This window comes from Octopus sinensis, linkage group LG6, assembly GCF_006345805.1.
Source record: "Octopus sinensis linkage group LG6, ASM634580v1, whole genome shotgun sequence".
Classification (NCBI taxonomy): Eukaryota; Metazoa; Mollusca; class Cephalopoda; order Octopoda; family Octopodidae; genus Octopus; species Octopus sinensis.
Window position 1 is genome coordinate 108,618,661 of NC_043002.1, and position 19,630 is coordinate 108,638,290.

The window sequence follows — 19,630 nt, forward strand, 5'->3', positions numbered from 1 at the left end:
AATGTATTTCTATTTCTATGTCTTGTTATATTTGTACTATATTAATGTATAATATCATTGCTGCTGTGTAATGGTTTAATAAAGTATTGATTGGGTATTATCTGATGGTTGATGATTGATTTAGATATATTTCTCCATTTTCTCATTTTGTATTATTAATTTACGGTAAAAATAATTTTACCTTTGCCCACATAATACAGTAGATGAATTAATTGCATCGCAATTTTTAACATTTATGTATTAGCTTTGTTGGGTACTTCTCTAGCAGTATATTGGATATATGTTATCCCATGGAGGGTTGAATTTACAACCCCTATCTCATTTTATATATATATATATATATATAATATATATATATATATATCTACATACATCTCTGTGTATACATGCATATGCAGGCACAGGATGTCACGAAACTTGTACAACAAAAAATACGAAGTACGCACGCACGCGCGCTCACATACACACACACACACACACACACAGAACAAGCACGCACACACACACACCACATTAGCTTTCTTCTCCTCCTCTCATTTTAGTAGCTGTTACGGAGGTCATGAAGATATCCGAAGTGAATTGTCGAGTTGTCACGGAAACAACCGGGGGTCTTGTTATTGTTTTGTCGAGTTAAACCGAAGGATTGCCTCACTATGTAACACTTGCATGGATATTTCTGATGTCCAATGAACCGGAACGACTGAAACCCGCGTTAGTGTTATATTATATATTTTCAACGGACTCTAGATTTATTAAAACATCAACTAAAGCAGTTTGAGTCTCTAAGGATAATTATTATCGTGTGACACCGTTTACATACTTCTAGTCACGTATTTATTTACAATGTTCAAACTAACATGTGAACCCCGCCTTCTGTGATTTTATGGGACTTAATAAAACAAATGCCGAGGTATTATAAACGTTTGATTAGCTTGTGCCTTTGTTTCAATGAGTGGGTGTGTCTACTGCAGTATACGCGCGCGTGTGTGTGTGTGTGAGTGCGTGCGTACGTGTGTGTGTGTATATATATATATATATTTATATATATGTATATGTATAACCTGCTATGCAGTAATTTCGAGGTCATTCCACTTTTTATGTGGTATCAAACAGAGATAGCGTATTAGAAGTTCTGCAGTTCTTTGTTGGCTGGCGAGGAATACAACGCACCTGCCTTTAGAAGGGTTAAACAGCCTGGTAAGTACGACTTTAGCAGACTTCATTAAGAGAAGACACACAGACACAAGTGCTCGTTAATATGGACGTAACGTAATTAATTTTATTAAACCAAACTCAGAGAAAAAATAGAACGGCGTAAATAAGGGAATTACACTCAATTTGCCTACATACACGCATATATATATATATCGAGATATAGATATATACGTACATATATAAAGGTATATTATATATGTGTATATATGAGGTACATGTATTATATGATGTGTGTGTGTATATATATATGATATATACATATATAATGTGTGTGTGTATATATGTGATATATACACATATGCGTGTATGTAGATGATAAAAATATATGTGTATATATGATGTATATGATTTGCGGTTCGGCAAAAGGACTCGATGAAATAAGTACTAGGCTTACAAAGAATAAGTCCTGCGGTCGATTTGCTCGACTATTAAATAAAACCCCTTTAAGGCGGTGCTCCAGCATGGCCGCAGTCAAATGCCTGAAACAAGTAAAAGAATAAAAGGTGTGTGTATATCTTTTACTTGTGTCAGTCATTAGACTACGGCCATGCTGGAGCACCTTCTTGAAGTTTTAGTCGAATGAATCGACCCCAGAAATTATAATTTTTTAAAATCTTGGTACTTATTCTATCAAATTCTTTTTGCCGAACCGCTAAGTTTACGCGGACGTAAATACACCAACACCGGTTGTCAAAGACACCCACATAAATTAAATATATATCCATATCTCTCTCTCTCTCTCTCTATATATATATATATATATATATATATATATATATATATATAACGGGCTTCTTTCAGTTTCCGTCTACCAAATCCACTCACAAGGCTTTGGTCGACCTGAGGCTATAGTAGAGGACACTTGCCCAAGGTGCCATGCAGTGGGACTGAACCCAGAGCCATGTAGTTGGGAAGCAAGCTTCTTAACTGCACAGCCACGCCTAAGGCCTAGTGGGTAAGACGTTGTGCTCATGATCGTGAGATCGTGGTTTCAATTCCCAGACCGGGTGATACGTTATGTCTTGAGCAAAACACTTAATCTCTTCGTTGTTCTGTGATTACTTCGACTGCCGACATGTGGTACACCGCGCACCCGTTCAGGCAAAGTCGATTTGATGGAGGGAGGGAGGGAGCTAATGCACACCACATACATTTTAATCGCAATAAAATTCGACATACATATATATATATGAATATTTGATGCGCAAAAGGAGACTAAGATGGCTTGGATATGTGAAGCGGGCGGATGACAACAGAATTCTCAAACAGCTGTTATATGGCGAGTTGGCTCAGGGTAGCCGAGGACGACCAAAGTTGAGATTTAAGGACACGTGTAAGAGCAGCCCGACCAAGTGCTAATCGATGCAAAGACTTGGGCAGAGTAAACTGAAGGTCGAACTGCTTGGTAGACCTCAATGAACAAAGAAATGAAACAGCTCGAGCAAAGAAAACATCCCGGGCCTCGAAACAAAACGAAATAAAAACAACAGATCGCAGCTCTGCAGCACCTTCCTTGCTTGCAGATTTTGCTGCAGAACTTGTTCACCAAACATAGGAAGGATCAACCATGAAAAAAGCTGTAGGAATAAGATTACGGGTACCTAATTAAGATATTCTCCGCTACTATCAACAAGTAACGAACCGAGTATACATATGTATGTATAGCTGTCGGACTTGTAACACCATACGTTTAATATATGCATTCTTCTCTTTATTTTTCTGTTTTGTACTGTGTCAGTCTATTCTCTTTTTTTTTTATATATTTATACTTAAATATTCACCGTCTCTATTTACATGTATATACATATATTCTCTATACGAAACCCAAGCAGTTTTATTTGTTTAATTACATCATTGTCCCGTAAACTTGGTCCTCGGCAAAGGTTTCAAAGCCTAACTTAAATCATTTGAGCGCTACAAAGTGTTTTCCATATTGAGAACCAGGCTCTCGTCTCTTGACTCTATGCTATTAATGGGGAGAATATATACATATATACACACTTAAAAACTATAGAAGCTTTTTCGATAAAAAAAAGCAAAACAAAAAGTAAATATTTTCAGCTGTAAAAGTGTGTCATTGGCTGTTGTTTCTAGCGTATCCCATGACCAACTTCCTTGTGTCTTTCTCACTCTGACAAGTATTGCTTTTTTTTTTTCTTCAATATTTTTTCCCCATAGCATAAACTCATGCTATTAAAAAAACTTTTTTTTGGTAGTTGGGGAGTTGCAGTCATAATCGTAAGATTGTGGTTTCGATTCCAGGACCAGGCAATGCGTTATGTTCTTGAGCAAAGCTTCATTTCACGTTGGTCAATACCCTCAGCCGGCTAAAATGGATAATCTTGCAATGGACGTGCATCCCGTCCAAGAGGGGTGAGTGGAATATGTAATATATATGCCCCAGAATCCTGGAAACCAAACCTGAGAGCTTATAGGCTTGGGAACGATATTTCGGTATATATATGTGTGTGTGTGTGAGTGTGTATAGGGAGACGTTCATGCCACCATATGGCGTAGTGGTTAAGAGGGCGGGTTACTAACCCCCGTTCAAAATTTCCCCAAGACACCTGGTGAAGGCTGGAGGGTATATCAGCGGAAACGTGTTAGCAACAAACAAGATTAAGTCAAATGTAAATAATGTATATATATACGTATGTATACATACACACACAAGCAACTGAAAGTTGCAGTCTTATCAGATTACTTAAGTTAAGTACCACTGTACTTAGTTTAATAGTAGGACGGGTGGCTGCTTGAGAAACTTGTGTCCTGTAAACGAAATCTTTTGTTATGGGTGCAGACATAGCCGCGTGGTTAAAAAGTTCGTTCAGCAATTGCGTGCTTTCGGGTTCAGTTCCACTGCACGGCACTTTGTTGCGAGTGTCTTTGACGATTCTTTGGAGGTGGTACATCAAAACTGAAACTATTTACTCAATTTCCGTAAAAGAAAAAAATTAATTTATTCAATTTTTTTCATCTGAATCGCCTATATTCATCTTTTTTGTGTGTGTTTGTATGTATGTGTTTTTATGTGAGTATGCACTAGCTTAGCTAGTGAGAGTGCCGTCCGGGGCGGCCCTTCCGTTTGCCGCCCCCGGACCCAACATATTGCCTACTGCAGACTTAAAAATGGTGCCCCTTTGAAAGTCCCACCCGGGACTGACACTCCCCCCCCTCCAGTTACGCTCATGTCTGATTTCCATGCTGAGGACTGGCAAGCCAGGGGGCTGCACCAGGCTCCAATCTGATCTGGCAAGGTTTCTTCAGCGGGTGCCCTTCCTAACACCAACCACACCGAGAGTGTAGTGGGTGCTTTTTACGTGCCACCGGCATGGGGGCCAATCAGTCGACACTGGCAACGACCATGCTCAAGTGGTGTTTTTTACACACCACTGGCACGGGAGCCAGTCAGGTGACATTGGCAATGACCACACTGAAATGGTGTTTTCTATGTGCCACTGGCACGGGAGCCAGTCTGGAGCCAGTCTGGTGAGAATGGCATCAACCACGCTCGAATGCTGCTTTTTACATGCCGCCGGCATGGGTGCCAGTCAGGTGGGTGCATGTATGGATATGTGCGTATATATGTATACATGTGTTCATGTGCATGTATGTATATTTGTGTTTGTACATATAATTACGTATACATAAGTGATTTAGGTAGTTTAAGATGTACAAAATAGGTGTTCTTGCAGGTTGAGTAAACGGCAGCAAGCCTTTGACACAACATGCAGGAACTGAACTCCTATTTTGTATATTTTAAACTACCTCTGAAGAGATCTGACATTCAGATAATTTTTAACTTAATTAATTTTCTGAAAGTCTGGAATTGAAATAGCTGTAAGGAATGTTTGTCAATATTTTAATTAATAAATAATAATTTATTAATTATCTCTCTATTTTCTCGTCTTATTATAATCAATATATACAAAGCACGGTTTATATAGTTACCTTGCAGTGGAGTATTAAATATAATGTTCGATATTCTTTGTAAAGGTAACTAACCAGTGATTTCATAGGATTTTGCTATCCCTCAATGAGGTTTGTAACCTTTCTTTGTGCTTATATATATATATTTCTCTCCTTGTTTTTTCCGTGTACCTTTTCTGTAGAAGAGCGTTGGCTCGAAACGTAAAAGACTTTTTCTATTCCTGACCATTATACTAATACATCTGTTTGTTTTATACACCACCTGCCTTCATCTTTTGTTTTGTTTTTTTTTGTAAACTTTCCCTATATATATATATACAGTGGCGGCCAAAATGTTCAGAACGGCATTGTTTTCGTCAGAAAAGTAGATATAATTTTTTATCAAAGTTGTTTTATATTCTATAATTTTCACAGACAATAAATACGATATTATTTGTTATTGCCTGAGATTTTGGTGTAATTTGAGAGGATAATACAAAAGTTATGAATGATTTAGTGATTTACTGCAAAACCCATGGCGGCCAAAATGATCAGAACGGTTGCTTTTACTCCGAGTTTTTGGTATATTTAACCGGCGAACTCTAATGTTTTGAATTTGTTTACGTGACGGTTCATTTACTAAACATTAGTAAGAATATTTGCAGTGTACTTTGTTAATATAATGCCACTTACTCCGTTACCAATTCGTCAGCAGATTATTGAGCTTTGAAGGAAGGATAATTTAAGTATTGGATCTATTGCAAAGATTGTTAACAAGTCAAAAAGTGTTGTACACGGTATTCTTAAGGTCTACGATGATTGTGGTTCGTGTGAAGCAAGAAAGTTTACAGGTAGGCCAAGAAAAACGACCAAGAGAGAAGATCGTGCTATGGTAAAGTTGGTTAAAAAGGACAGATTTAAAACTGCTGCTGCTGTTTCTCGGAAAATGAACATTGTACTGAAGAAAACTTTATCTCGAAAAACTGTGTCTCGTCGTTTAGTTGAACATGACCTACAAGCAAGAGCACCTGCAGTGAAGCCACTGATCAGCTCCAAGAATAAAAAGTGTCGTCTTACCTTTGCAACCGAACATGTGTTGTGGTCTCAACAAAAATAGCAAACGGTGCATTTCAGTGATGAATCTAAGTTTATGTTATGGGAAAAGGTACGTTCGTCGAAAAGTAGGTGAAAAATTGTCGCCTAAATGCCTTAAGACTAGTGTTAAATTCGGTGGAGGAAGTGTCATGGTTTGGGGGATGATATCTGGAGATGGTGTGGGCCCTTTTGTGCGATTACATGGAAAGGTAAATGCAGGAGTTTATAAACAACTTGTATAAGATCATGTCTTGTCTGTGCTGAGAAATTCAACTAAGCAACCACCCATATTCATGCAGGACAATGCCCCATGTCACAAGGCGAAGGTGGTCATGAACTTCCTCAAGGCTGAAAAGGTTATTGTTATGGATTGGCCTGCTCAAAGCCCAGATCTCAATCCTATTGAAAATGTATGGAATATTCTAGGAGAATGTTCGAAAGCCAGAAATCCTAAAACAACTGAGCAATTATGGAATGCCCTTCAGGAAGAATGGAATAAGATCACCCAGCAAGAAATTGAAAATTTAATTTCCTCATGCAGTCGAAGATGTGATTGAAGCTAAAGGGCTTCAGACTAAATATTAAATAATTCCAGTATTCTCTGTCATTTTTGATTATTTTGTTATTTTTTTCAACCGTTCTGATCATTTTGGCCGCCATGGGTTTTTGCAGTAAATCACTAAATCATTCATAACTTTTGTATTATCCTCTCAAATTACACCAAAATCTCAGACAATAACAATTAATATGGTATTTATTGTCTGTGAAAATTATAGAATATAAAATTACTTTGATAAAAACTTATACTTACTTATCTGACGAAAACAATGCCATTCTGAACATTTTGGCCGCAACTGTATGTATATATATATATATATATATATATATACTTTATTTAGCAAAAACTGTCCGATGAACGGCAACGGGAAACTCAGAGTAACAGGTTTTGTTGAATTTTCTGCTGCTTTAAATAAAGCATATTACTCTACCACTGGTATTTGAGTACTCTTTTTTCCACCTTGTTTCACATTTATGTGTTTACTCTAGTATATATATATATATATAATATATATATATATATATATAATAATAATAATAATATTGGGGAGTATAACTCCAAATTTACAGGGAAAAATTCAATTTAGCATTAAATCAAATTTCACAATATAAATATATAATATATATACATTAGAGAAAAACCACTATAATGCAATTCAATATTGTTTATTCATTTTTGTACTTTTTTACTTTTTGTGATCTAGTTATATGTTTTAATATATATTTTATTTTTTATTTATGATTTGGTTTATGTCTATCATTGTTTGAATTGCATTATAGTGGTTTTTCTCTAATTTATTTATATATATATATATATAGTGTGTTAGTGTCTTCTTGCCTTGGCTTCACATGATAATTGTTGTAAACAAGCATCACCATCATGCAAACGATGTCCTTCATTTCCAAGGAAACATCTCTGGTCATGTGGAAATATTACCTCACAAGGAAAAAGATGAGGGTTGGCAACAGGTAGAGTATCCAGTCATAGAAAATCTACCTCAACAAATTCTATCCAACCCATGCAAGCATGGAAAAGTGGATGTTAGAATACGATGATGAATCTGTTTTTATATTTTAATTTTGTTATTTTTTTAATTAAGCCCTTCTTATCTTTCTTCTTTGCAGTTTTAATCGGAAAGCATGCGGATTACTAAAGTTGGAACTCTTGTGTCTACTAATTGGCTGAAGGATTGTTTGTCATCGTCGTCTGCAGACAAACTTCGTGTTCTAGATGTTTCTTGGGCTCGTCTCCAAAAGCCTGGTGTTGGCTACGAGAAGTTCTACAAGAAGTAAGTTGAGATGTCCTTGTTTTATTTATTCATTTTTGTTGCTAACTGCCTCATCAGTTATCTTTGACCAGACAGATGCTCAAACACATCGTTTATTGTATATCAAATATTACTTTTTCCAGTGTCACTTTCCTTTTTCTTTAAGACATTGCACTGTGATGTCTATCACTTTGACCTCAGTGTGTAACTGGTACTTATTTTATCAACTCCAAAAGGACGAAAGGCATAGTCAGCCTCGATGGAATTTGAACTCAGAATGTAAAGACAGACGAAATGCATTAAGACCTTTTGCCCAACATGCTAACGATTGTATCAGTTCACCACTTTAGTAGCTATTGTATTCAGTGGCTAGGGCTTCCAGAGGCTAGGGTTCTCAGTCGTGAGTTCAATTACCAGCCCCACCTCTGTATCCTTGAGCAAGACAATTGATTTCTCGTTGCTCCTGTCCACTCATCTGGTGAAAATGAGTTGTAACTGGATTTCAAAAGGTCAGGCTTGTCATGCTGAGAACTGTCTCTCTGAGAACTACAGTATGGGCACATGTGTCTGTGGAGTACTCAGCCACTTGCATGTTAATTTCAACCCTCATCATCATAACCAATGGAGAGCAAGGCAGTGTGATGTCAGGCAGATTTGACTACTATTTCTAATACATCAAGAAACCACATAGTCTACTTCATGGGCTTCTAAAAAATTACGTGTCTCTTTGGCAGGTTGCTTAAATAAAATATTTTTTAGGAGTTTAAGTAATTAATTCATTCATTATAATAATAATAATAATAATAATAATCCTTTCTACTATAGGCACAAAGCCTGACATTTTAGGGGAAGGTTTTAGGCGATTACTTCAACACTTCACTGTGCTTAATTTATTGACCCTGAAAGAATGACAAAGTCAGCCTTGTGGAATTTGAACCCAGAACATAAGGAGTCAGAAGAAATACCTATGGAAATTTCATGTTTTGTTAATTTTATTTCATTTATGAAGCATGGATTTATAAATCTTCATAACATTGTTTCATTGCATTAAATATTTTGATTGTCTTTAATTTCATTCCATAGTTGAGTTTGTTTAAACCACAACACGCAAACTTGTTTTTTATGTCGAATAATTTGATCTTGTCTTCAATTTTGTTTCATTAAGATTATTAGACACATAACCTCAGACTTGTTTCACTGTAAAAAAATTTCAATTAGATCTTCAGTTCCATTCCATAGTTAAGGCTGTTAAAAGCGTTACACCCAAACACACATTGTAACAGTGATCTTACAATTTCTTTGCCCCAGGCAACATATTCCTGGATCCATCTACTTTGATCTGAACCAGTGCAATACCCCCACTAAATATGTACCATTCAGCTTACCAGATACAAATTGTTTAAGTGAATACATTGGAAGTTTGGGAATTTCAAATAAGAATTATATTATCGTTTATGATCAGCAAAATAACAGCTCAGCATTCCGAGCCTGGTGGATGTTTAAGGTAGGTATTCCTTTATTCCTTTTAGTCATATGAACAAATCGACCCCATCTGAACAAATTGACCCCAGGACTTATTCTTTGTGAGCCTCGTACTTCCCCTATCGGTCTCTTTTGCTGAACCACTAAGTTACAGGAACATAAACACACCAACATTATTTGTGAAGCAATGATGGGGCGACACACACACACACACACATATACGACGTGCTTCTTTCAGTTTCCATCTATCAAATCCACTCACAAGGCTTTCGTCAGCCTGAGGCTGACACTGACCCAAGGTGCCATGCAGTGGGACTGAACCCGGAACCATGTGGTTGGTAAGCAAGCTACTTACCACACAGCCATGCCTGACCCTGTTTCAAACTTTCTGATTCTTTCTTCTTATATTCTTATGTTACATCGATACAGAGACCATAACTGAGAACACTTCCACAAACTAGAAATAGCAACCAAATTTTTCTCAGATTGTACCCTATTTTCATAATAAAGGAAAGGCACCTTAAATGATGTGGCCTTACTAACCCCTAAAAGAACAGGATGGTCATAGCTGGAGTGTTTTTGCTCATAGCGCTACTTGATCAAGTTTCACTTAAGAGCCAACCCATGCAGCCACTAGACATAGCACTTAAATCTCTCCCAAATCACATTCTTTTATTCAAAGCAAAGGAGGACACATTAGATAATTTTGTTATTGTCTGAAATATTCTTCAAAAGCCTGCATGGTCATGGCTGGAATGTTTTTACTCATAACTCTGTTAATCAGGTCAGGCCTACAATGTGGGATTGAAGAGTTTCAGCAAATAATGTTTGACATGCTAGAAATATCAACTGAATCTTTATCTAGTTACACTGTATCATCATCATCGTTTAACGTCCGCTTTCCGTGCTGGCATGGGTTGGACAGTTTGACTGAGGACTGGCAAGCCAGTAGGCTGCACTAGGCTCCAATCTGATCTGGCAAGTTTTCTACAGCTGGATGCCCTTCCTAATGCCAACCACTCTGAGAGTGTAGTGGGTGCTTTTTATATGCCACAACCATGGCAGCACTAGCATTGACCATGTTTGGATGGTGCTTTTTACATGCCACCAGCATGGGGACCCAGTCAGGTGGCACTGGCATTGGCCACAACTATGATTTCCATTGTGATTTTACTTGACTCAGTAGGTCTTCTCAAGTGCAGCATATCACCTGATGATCAAGGTACTCAGCAGGGGTCATGATTTGATTAAAAATATAAGTATATGCATAATTACGTGTGTGTGTGAGGTTAATGATTTTACATATGTGTATGTATGTACACACACAATATTACATAAATACCAATCTTCAAAAAAGAAAAACAGAAATAAACGTTCAATCAGTAATTGTTTCCTTCCTTGTCAGTTAAAGCCATCCCATTTCTCTTATACCATTAACCCTTTCGTTACCAACCCAGCAGAAACCGGTTCTATCTCTGAGTACAAACGTCTGGTTTCCATAAGTTTTAAATTAAAATCTTCCACCAAACCTTTGTCACAATTTATGTTCCTAACACTAGCTGAATGATAACTAAGTTTTTTACTAAATTCTTTGTTATATTTAAAATTAATTGAAAGAACGAAAGGGCTAACAATGTTGTAAAAGGCATGAAGGCCACAACTCTAAACTGTTTACTTTGTGCTTAGTCACCAATAATCAATATCATTCTTTGACTTTTCAGTACCTTGGTCACTCTGCTGTATCACTGTTAGATGGAGGAATGGCCAAGTGGATTGCTGATAACTATGAAGTGACAGCAAAACCGACGACACACGAGGTAAGAACTTGATATTTTCTGCATTGTTTTCTGGAATTTTCTAAATAAATCTCATTCTTTGGGAACGCAACCCCCAAAGCCCAGTGTTTATACAAGGGGTTATTAACAGAAGGATTCCTATAACACCATGCTTATTGAAAGAGAACTCTTTTACTGGTTTCAGTCATTTGACTGCGGCCATGCTGGAGCACCACCTTTAGTCAAACAAATCGACCCCAGAGCTTATTCTTTGTAAGCCTAGTACTTATTCTATTGGTCTCTTTTGCTGAACCGCTAAATTACGAGGATGTAAACACACCAGCATCGTTTGTCTAGCAATTGTGGGAGACAAACACAGACACACAAACATATACACACACATACATATATATATATATACATATACATACATATATATATATGTATATATATATATGTATGTATATATATATATGTATGTATGTATATATATATGTATGTATGTATATATATATGTATGTATGTATATATATATATATGTATGTATATATATATATATATGTATGTATATATATATGTATATATATATATATATATATATACACACATATACGACAGGCTTCTTTCAGTTTCCGTCTACCAAATCCACTCACAAGGCTTTAGTCAGCCCAAGGCTATAGTAGAAGACACTTGCCCAATGTACCACGCAGTGGGACTGAACCTGGGACTATGTGGTTGGTAAGCTAGCTGCTTACCACACAGCCACTCCTGCGCCTATGGATAAGGAAATAATTTTATTTTCAAACGCAGGATAATGCTAATAATATAGCATGAACAGAATAAACTACCCATATTTTACCTTCGACACATTTTTCTGCAAAATATGGGTTCTTCATACCATATTATTAGCATTATCCTGCGTTTGAAAATAAAATTATTTCTGTATCTTTGAATACATCTCAACACTTCTAAAGCAAACTTTGTTTACTTTCATTGTAATTTGAATTTAACCATGTTTATTGTTACAAAGCTCCCTTCGACATCTCCTCAGCAGCTGCCTCTGAACTGTAGCCAATGGATGCCACTCTTAGTGCCATAATCAGGTATTCAAGACGGTTGTAGAAGCAATAACAGCCATTAAGTCTGATGAATACCACACACACACCTCATGAAAGGAGGTTGTCACATTTCTCAAAGCTGAAGAGATGTCCAATTCACAGAAACCTCAACCACCATCATGTCCTGGGTAGCTGAGAGCAGATTTTGTTCAACTTCCTAGAACACACCGTACCAATGTCACTGCCCTGTTATGTTGATCTTCTCATATTCTGCCAAACAGGTGATCATATACCAGGGGCTGGGAGAACAGTGTAGAAACCAAGGCTGGCAGGAGACACACACTATGAGGCAAGTGAAGTGGGCTGCCAAGGTTTTACGGGGCATTCGTTTGGCAAGTCTCTGAGTTATTAGTGCAGCAAAGACAAGGGCCAGAAATTCTGACGCCGAAGCTGCAGAAGAGGCCACTAGGTGACTTGAGATAAAGAGCAGACCAATGTTTTGCTGTTATTGAGATGTAAGCTAGGATTTGGTAAATCCCAACTGGGTCAGATGGGTGAGGGGTGGGTGGAGTGTGGCATTAAGACACTAACCCCGGCCCCGTCCCAGACCCCAGAAACATTACTGATAATGCATCCCAGAGTGTCTGTGAGATGTTTCTTGGAACAAGGAATAACATACAGCTGCTTAACCTGGTTGAAATAGCAGCCAAATCACCTTCAAATCACTCTTTGCTCTTCCTAAAAAACAAGTAAATTGACTCAAATATTCTCAAAAGAACATTTGTTAAATGAAAAATATTTCTGTGGCCTCAAAATCTGGAATATATTTACAGTAGCCACCTGGTGATTACAGAATTTACAAAAAACAAACTAAAATCCATTTTTTAAAATTCATTAACTAAAAATATTTGGCTGTGTGGTAAGTAGCTTGCTTACCAACAACATAGTTCCCGGTTCAGTCCCGGTGCATGGCACCTTGGGCAAGTGTTTTCTACTATAGCCTCAGGCTGATCAAAGCCTTGTGAGTGGATTTGGTAGACGGAAACTGAAAGAAGCCTGTCATATGGGCAATAAACACCACGGATGCTCAGAAAACTGATTCCAGCACATGCCAGGGGGAGAAACTAGAAGTAATTGATATCTTTGCTACCTAGGTGACTGAGGACTGTCAAGTCAGTAGGCTGCACTAGGCTCCAATCTGATCTGGAAAGGTTTCTACAGCTGGATGCCCTTCCTAAATATGTTGTAATTGAGAAGCCCCAGCAAAAAATGTGAGATCATAGCCTACACCAGTGTTGCATAACCAGCCCATTTAAAAAGTACCTTTGAATCATCAGGTGACATTCCATGCTTGAGGAGACCTATTGAGTCAAGTAAAATTAAAATCACAATCAAATGGAAATTATAGTTGTGGCTGATGCCAGTGCCACCTGGCTGGCTCTTGTGCTGGTGGCATGCAATAAGCACCATCCATGCATGGGTCATTGCCAGTACCACCTAACTGGCTCCCATGCTGGTGGCACGTTAAAATCACCCACTACACTCTCGGAGCGGTTGGCATTAGGAAGGGCATCCAGCTGCAGAAACCTTGCCAGATCAGATTGCCAGTCCCCAGTAAAACCATACGACCAATGCCAGCATGGAAAACACATTAAATGATGATGACAATATATATATATATATATATATATATATAAGTGTGTGTTTATGTTTGTGTGTCAGTGTTTGTTCCCCCAAAATTGCTTGACAACTGATGCTGGTGTGTTTACGTCCCCATAACTCAGCACTTCAGCAAAAGAGACTGATAGAATGAGTACAAGGTTTACAAATAATAAGTCCTGGGATTGATTTGCTCGACTAAAGGCAGTGCTCCAGCATGGCCACAGTCAAATGACTGAAACAAATAGAAGAAAAAAAGAATGTTCTTGTTCCATTTAATGATTGGTACTTTTTCCTGAGATTTACAAATAAATTCTTCATCCTCTTTGAATTTTCTAGAAATGCAACTTTGAGATTCATCTTGAGCCAAAACGTTTTAAGTCCTTTGAAGAAGTGGTAAAAAATCTGGAAACCCAAACTGAAAAAGTTGTCGACTGTCGTAGTTCTGAAGATTTCCATGGAGATCCTGAAGATAAACTCGGTATGTCTCTAGAACATTGGTTTTTTTTTTTAGGATTGCTAACGTAACTGTTACCCCTGAATGTACTTGTGCATCAGTTGTTAGTTGTCATGACACTGCATCTTTCAAAGATTCCCTGCTTCTTGAAATTCACAAGCGCTACCCCTGATGCACTTGGGCATCGTTTCCTCTTTAACACTCTTTTAATGTTCATTTCTCTGTATGGAATGGTATTTGGGAGAATAAAGGACAGAGGTAAGGAATGGTTAAAAGGTTGACAAGTGGTTCTCGGCGGACAGAAAAATAAGTAATCTCTCCCTCCCTTTTCTCAATAACCCCTGATCCTAAGTCCTCCCCTCCAATCAGTGTATATTCTTATCCTCTGTGGTTCTCTCCTCCACCACATTATCACAACCACAACTCCCCTTCTCTCACCTTACTTTCTCTCCTTTATCTTCCACCTAAAATCATTATCCACACTCTCTTTCTCTCTCTGTCTTTCTCATCTTTTCTATTATTCCTTGGTTACAGGTGCCAGTTTAGTCCCTTAGCCTTGCAAGTTATGAACCAATCTTCACTAGTGTTAGTACCATGCAAAAACCACCCACTACACTCTGTAAACTGGTTCGCATAGAGACTAAGCTATGGTAGACGTAGGCATATGATGCTGTCTTTCACTTTGTCAGATCCTGTCAAACCATCCAACCTGCTCCAGCATGGAAGCCAAAAATTAATTAATAATCATGGTGATAATGTATGATTTACTGTAAATTGCAAATGGAATAGTTTTGCCCCTTGAACTATTAATTTATATTTGTTTTATTTGTTAGGTCACATTCCTCACTCCAAGAATTTACCATATTCAAAACTATTCAAACCAGATGGTACCATGAAGTCAAAGGCTGAACTAAAAGAATGTGAGTTACATACTTTAATGAGAATGTATTAACATTTTCAGATAGTTTTATTGAATAATCTCTTTTTTTTTTTTTGTCCCACTCAAGTTAAACAACAACAAAACCTATATATGGAAACAGAATTTTCTTGAAATCTGTATCAATCCAAAGAACGTGGATGAACTCTTTAACATTTCATCTAAAAAATTTTTTTATTTAATGGTAAACTGATAATCTATTTAAGGATATATTTATCTCTGATCCACCATGGGACTAGAGTTAAGTAACAGCTTTTAAACAATCTCCAGGCATGGGTGTCTTGTTATGGAACTTACTTCACAAACTTGTGGTTCCGAGTTCCATCTTGTTGCATAGCAACCGGAGAAAATAATTTTTACCATAATTCTGACTTTGTTCAATACTTTAAGTGCAAAATCTGGTAAATAGAAACGTGTGTGTGTGTGTGTGTATATATTAATAAAAATAAATGAAAATGATTCGAGAATTCTTATAAGTTACTTGTTTGTCATTTGACTGTGGCCATGCTGGAGTACCACCTTTAGTCAAACAAATCAACCCCAAGAATTATTCTTTGTAAGCCTAGTACTGACTCTATTACCACTAAGTTACAGGGATGTAAATACACCAACTTGGGTTGTCAAGCAATGGTGGGGACAAACACAGACGCACAAATACATACATGCATATATATGTGTGTGTGCGTATATATATATATGTATATATATGATGGGCTTCTTTCAGTTTCCATCTACCAAATCCACTCAGAAGGCTTTGGTCGCCCAGAGGCTATAGTAGAAGACACTTGCCCAAGGTGCCAAACAGTGGGACTGAACCTGGAACCATGTAGTTGAGAAGCAAGCTTCTTACCACACAGCCACTCCTGTGCATATATATTATCATCATCATCGTTTATTGTCTGTTTTCCATGCTAGCATGGGTCGGACGGTTCGACCGGGGTCTGGGAAGCCAGGAGGCTGCGCCATATATACATGAAGGGTTTCTTTCAGTTTCCATCTACCAAATCCACTCACAAGGCTTTGGTCGGCCCGGGGCTATAGTAGAAGACACTTGCCCAAGGTGCCACACAGAGGGACTGAACCCAGAACCATGTGGCTGGGAAGGAAGCTTCTTACCACACAGCCACTATCAAAATATGCTGCTGAATTCAGTTGCTGAATAAAAGAAAAATAAATTGAAACAAATTAAATTCACCTTCTGTGGTGGTCATTTCTGGAAGTTTCTATATTTTTCTTTTTTTTTTTTTTTTTTTTTTTTATAAATATAAATTTATTTGTGTGAAACCTAACTTTTTCATTGTGTGTGTGTGTGTACATATTTTGGCAATGTATATTACAAATGCTGTAAACATTGGCTAGAAAACTTGCAAAACATTGAGAATTTGACATATTTGTATACTCTTTACTCTCTTTTACTTGTTTCAGTCATTTGACTGCGGCCATGCTGGAGCACCGCCTTTAGTCGAGCAAATCGACCCCGGGACTTATTCTTTGTAAGCCTAGTACTTTTTTTATCGGTTTCTTTTGCCAAACCGCTAAGTTACGGGGACATAAACACATCAGCATTGGTTGTCAAGCAGTGGTGGGAAGACAAACACAGATACACAAACACATAAATACGACGGGCTTCTTTCAGTTTCTGTCTATTTTTAGAATTTTTTTGTTATCAAATAGGTCTTGTGAAAACACTGTTGTTCTGTTCAAAAACTTTTTTTTTTTTTTTCATTTCAGTGTTTACAGCTTCCGGAATCTCGCTTGGAAAGCCTTTAATTTGTACGTGTAATAAGGCAGTAACTGCTTGTGGTGTCGCTGCTGCTGCCGAAATTCTTGGTAAAGAAGAAATCACCGTCTATATGGTAAGTTCTTCAGTTGTGCTTCTTTCAGTCTCTTTACAAATGGATTTTATTAATTATTTTTGACTCAGCAGCACAAACGAATTGGCTACTCTTTTACTGGTTTCAAGTCATTTGACTGTGGCCATGCTGGAGCACTGCCTTTAGTCGAGCAAATCAACCCCAGGACTTATTCTTTGTAAGCCCAGTACTTATTCTATCGGTCTCTTTTGCCGAACCGCTAAGTTACGGGGACGTAAACACATCGGCATTGGTTGTTAAGCAATGGTGGGGAGACAAACACAGATACACAAACACACACTTATATACGACAGGCTTCTTTCAGTTTCCGTCTACCAAATCCACTCACAAGGCTTTATTCGGCTATAGTAGAAGACACTTGTCCAAGGTGCTATGCAGTGGGACTGAACCCAGAACCGTGTGGTTGGTAAGCAAGCTACTTACCACACAGCCACTCCTGTGGTTGTATAAAGTTACTTGGTATTTCGTCAAGTATTTATATCCTCTTATAATGTATCATCCTTCCCAACAGGCCAGGAAATACTTCAACTCTTAACTGTTGCTCTCTACCAAAAGTTTTGCCTGTTCCATCGTCATTTAACATCCGTATTCCATACAAACAATGGGTTGGACACTTCAACAGGATCCAAGTAAACTGACGGCTCTGTTGGTCTTCAGTCTCTGCTTTGACATGGTATCTATGGCTGGATGCCCTTCCTAACACTAGCTACTTTACAGTGTGTACTGACTGCTTTTTTATGACACCAGCACTTGTGAGGTCAATAAGTAACTCACAAGACAAGATTCTTTAACAGGGGACATTGTGTCAGATATTGAGGGGTTAAAGCAGGAAAGAGGAGCAGTAACAGGTGGAGATGAGGCATAAGGTTTTACTCAAGGAACAAGAAAGTGGATAAAGTGGGGCAGAGAGTTGAGATTGAGGTGGGGGGAGTAAAATATAAACCATTTTTATTGTTCTCTCCAAATTCCTCAGGGTAGAAGATAGCAGTTCAAACTCTCTTGGATGAGCAATAGTGATGGCAGAGGTATCCTGTTTGCTGAGAGATGGATAGATAAGGCAATGGAAGTTGTAGGAGTGTGTGACAGGATAATTAAGTCTAATTATAGGTAGCACCAGAAGGGTCACTTTTATGAGAGTCTTCTGCAGACTACCTCAACAATCAGTGACTATGATCTTGTAGCTAATGGCTTCTATGGACATGGTGTTAAACACATGGAGTCTATAGTTACAGCATGAGAAATTAGGCAGGTGTAAGGCCTTGGAGTTTTATGATGCAGTTGATCTAACAATTTGCAACACACTTTTTAAGAAACCGGCCAACCACCTCATTACCTACCTTTCTGGCAAACACATTTCAGATACAAAATTCTTACCAGGAAATGAGGCTGAAGGGTGTTGGCACCAAATTACCTGAAAGAAGCCCATTGCACATATGTTTGAGTGTTTGCAGGGGTCCTTTGTCTAAACATTGCACAATTAGTATAAACAAATGGCATTCATTTCCAATCTATGAAATGGAAATATTACTGTTCCTGGAAAGCAGAGAGGGTTGGCAACAGGAAGAGCATCCACACAAAGAAAAATATCTGCTTCAACAAATTCTGTCTGACCCATGGAAGCATGAAGGGGACAACAAAAAAAATAGGGATTCTTAAATTACATTAAAACAAATTGCTTCATCCCAATATCTCATCACTCATCACTCAACTGATTTTTTTCTCTATTTCCTAGAAAGTAATTTAATCTTCCTGTTGACCTGTATTTACATAAAAGATGTCTGTCCAGTTCTGAATTAACCCTCAAACCAATTTGTTGTTCCTAATTTCAGGGTTCTTGGCATGAATGGTCTCAGAGAGCTGATTCCAAACATATTGTTTAATCTCAGAAATTCCAAGTTACAGTGCAGAATCTTTTTGAAAGTAATTTAAAGTGTGATCCGAAATTATACAAACATTTTTTAGAAACTTTTTATTTAAATTTGCTTTTGTGATTTGTTTTCATCCAAGAAAAAGAGGTCAGTAATTTTCTTTGAAGTCAAAACAGATTCACAAGAGCAAATTACTGCCACACTCGTAGAAGTGATCACTCGCTTTGATATAATCCGTCATTCTGATCTGGTTATAAGACCAAGATTAAGAATTTTTTTATACTGTTTGAATTATTTTCATATCCATTTTTCTTATGTTTGCTATGATTTTTACAAATCCGAACATTGGTTATCGTTATAAAGTTTTTTTTTATAACCAAACGACTGTAGTATATTGCTGAATATAAAATAAAAGACAAAACGAAACAGAAAAAAAAAAAAAAATTCATTTGATATTAATAAGAAATCAAAATCT

The 19,630-nt window shown here is 37.5% G+C and overlaps 1 protein-coding gene across 2 annotated transcripts; it reads left to right on the top strand.

The window, feature by feature from the left end:
• The first annotated feature begins 1,041 nt into the window (after positions 1 to 1,041).
• LOC115212806 (3-mercaptopyruvate sulfurtransferase) lies at positions 1,042 to 19,323 on the top strand. Of its 2 annotated transcripts, none has more exons than XM_029781516.2 (8): positions 1,042 to 1,197; positions 7,903 to 8,066; positions 9,354 to 9,549; positions 11,249 to 11,344; positions 14,359 to 14,500; positions 15,310 to 15,396; positions 17,145 to 17,269; positions 19,117 to 19,323. In XM_029781516.2, exons 2-8 carry the CDS (start codon positions 7,918 to 7,920, stop codon positions 19,165 to 19,167), a joined length of 846 nt encoding a protein of 281 aa, XP_029637376.1. In that variant the 5' UTR covers positions 1,042 to 1,197; positions 7,903 to 7,917; the 3' UTR covers positions 19,168 to 19,323. The 2 variants fall into 2 exon arrangements, with proteins under 2 accessions (XP_029637376.1, XP_029637377.1); XM_029781517.2 differs by lacking the exon at positions 1,042 to 1,197 and adding an exon at positions 2,439 to 2,870.
• The last annotated feature ends 307 nt before the right edge of the window (positions 19,324 to 19,630 follow it).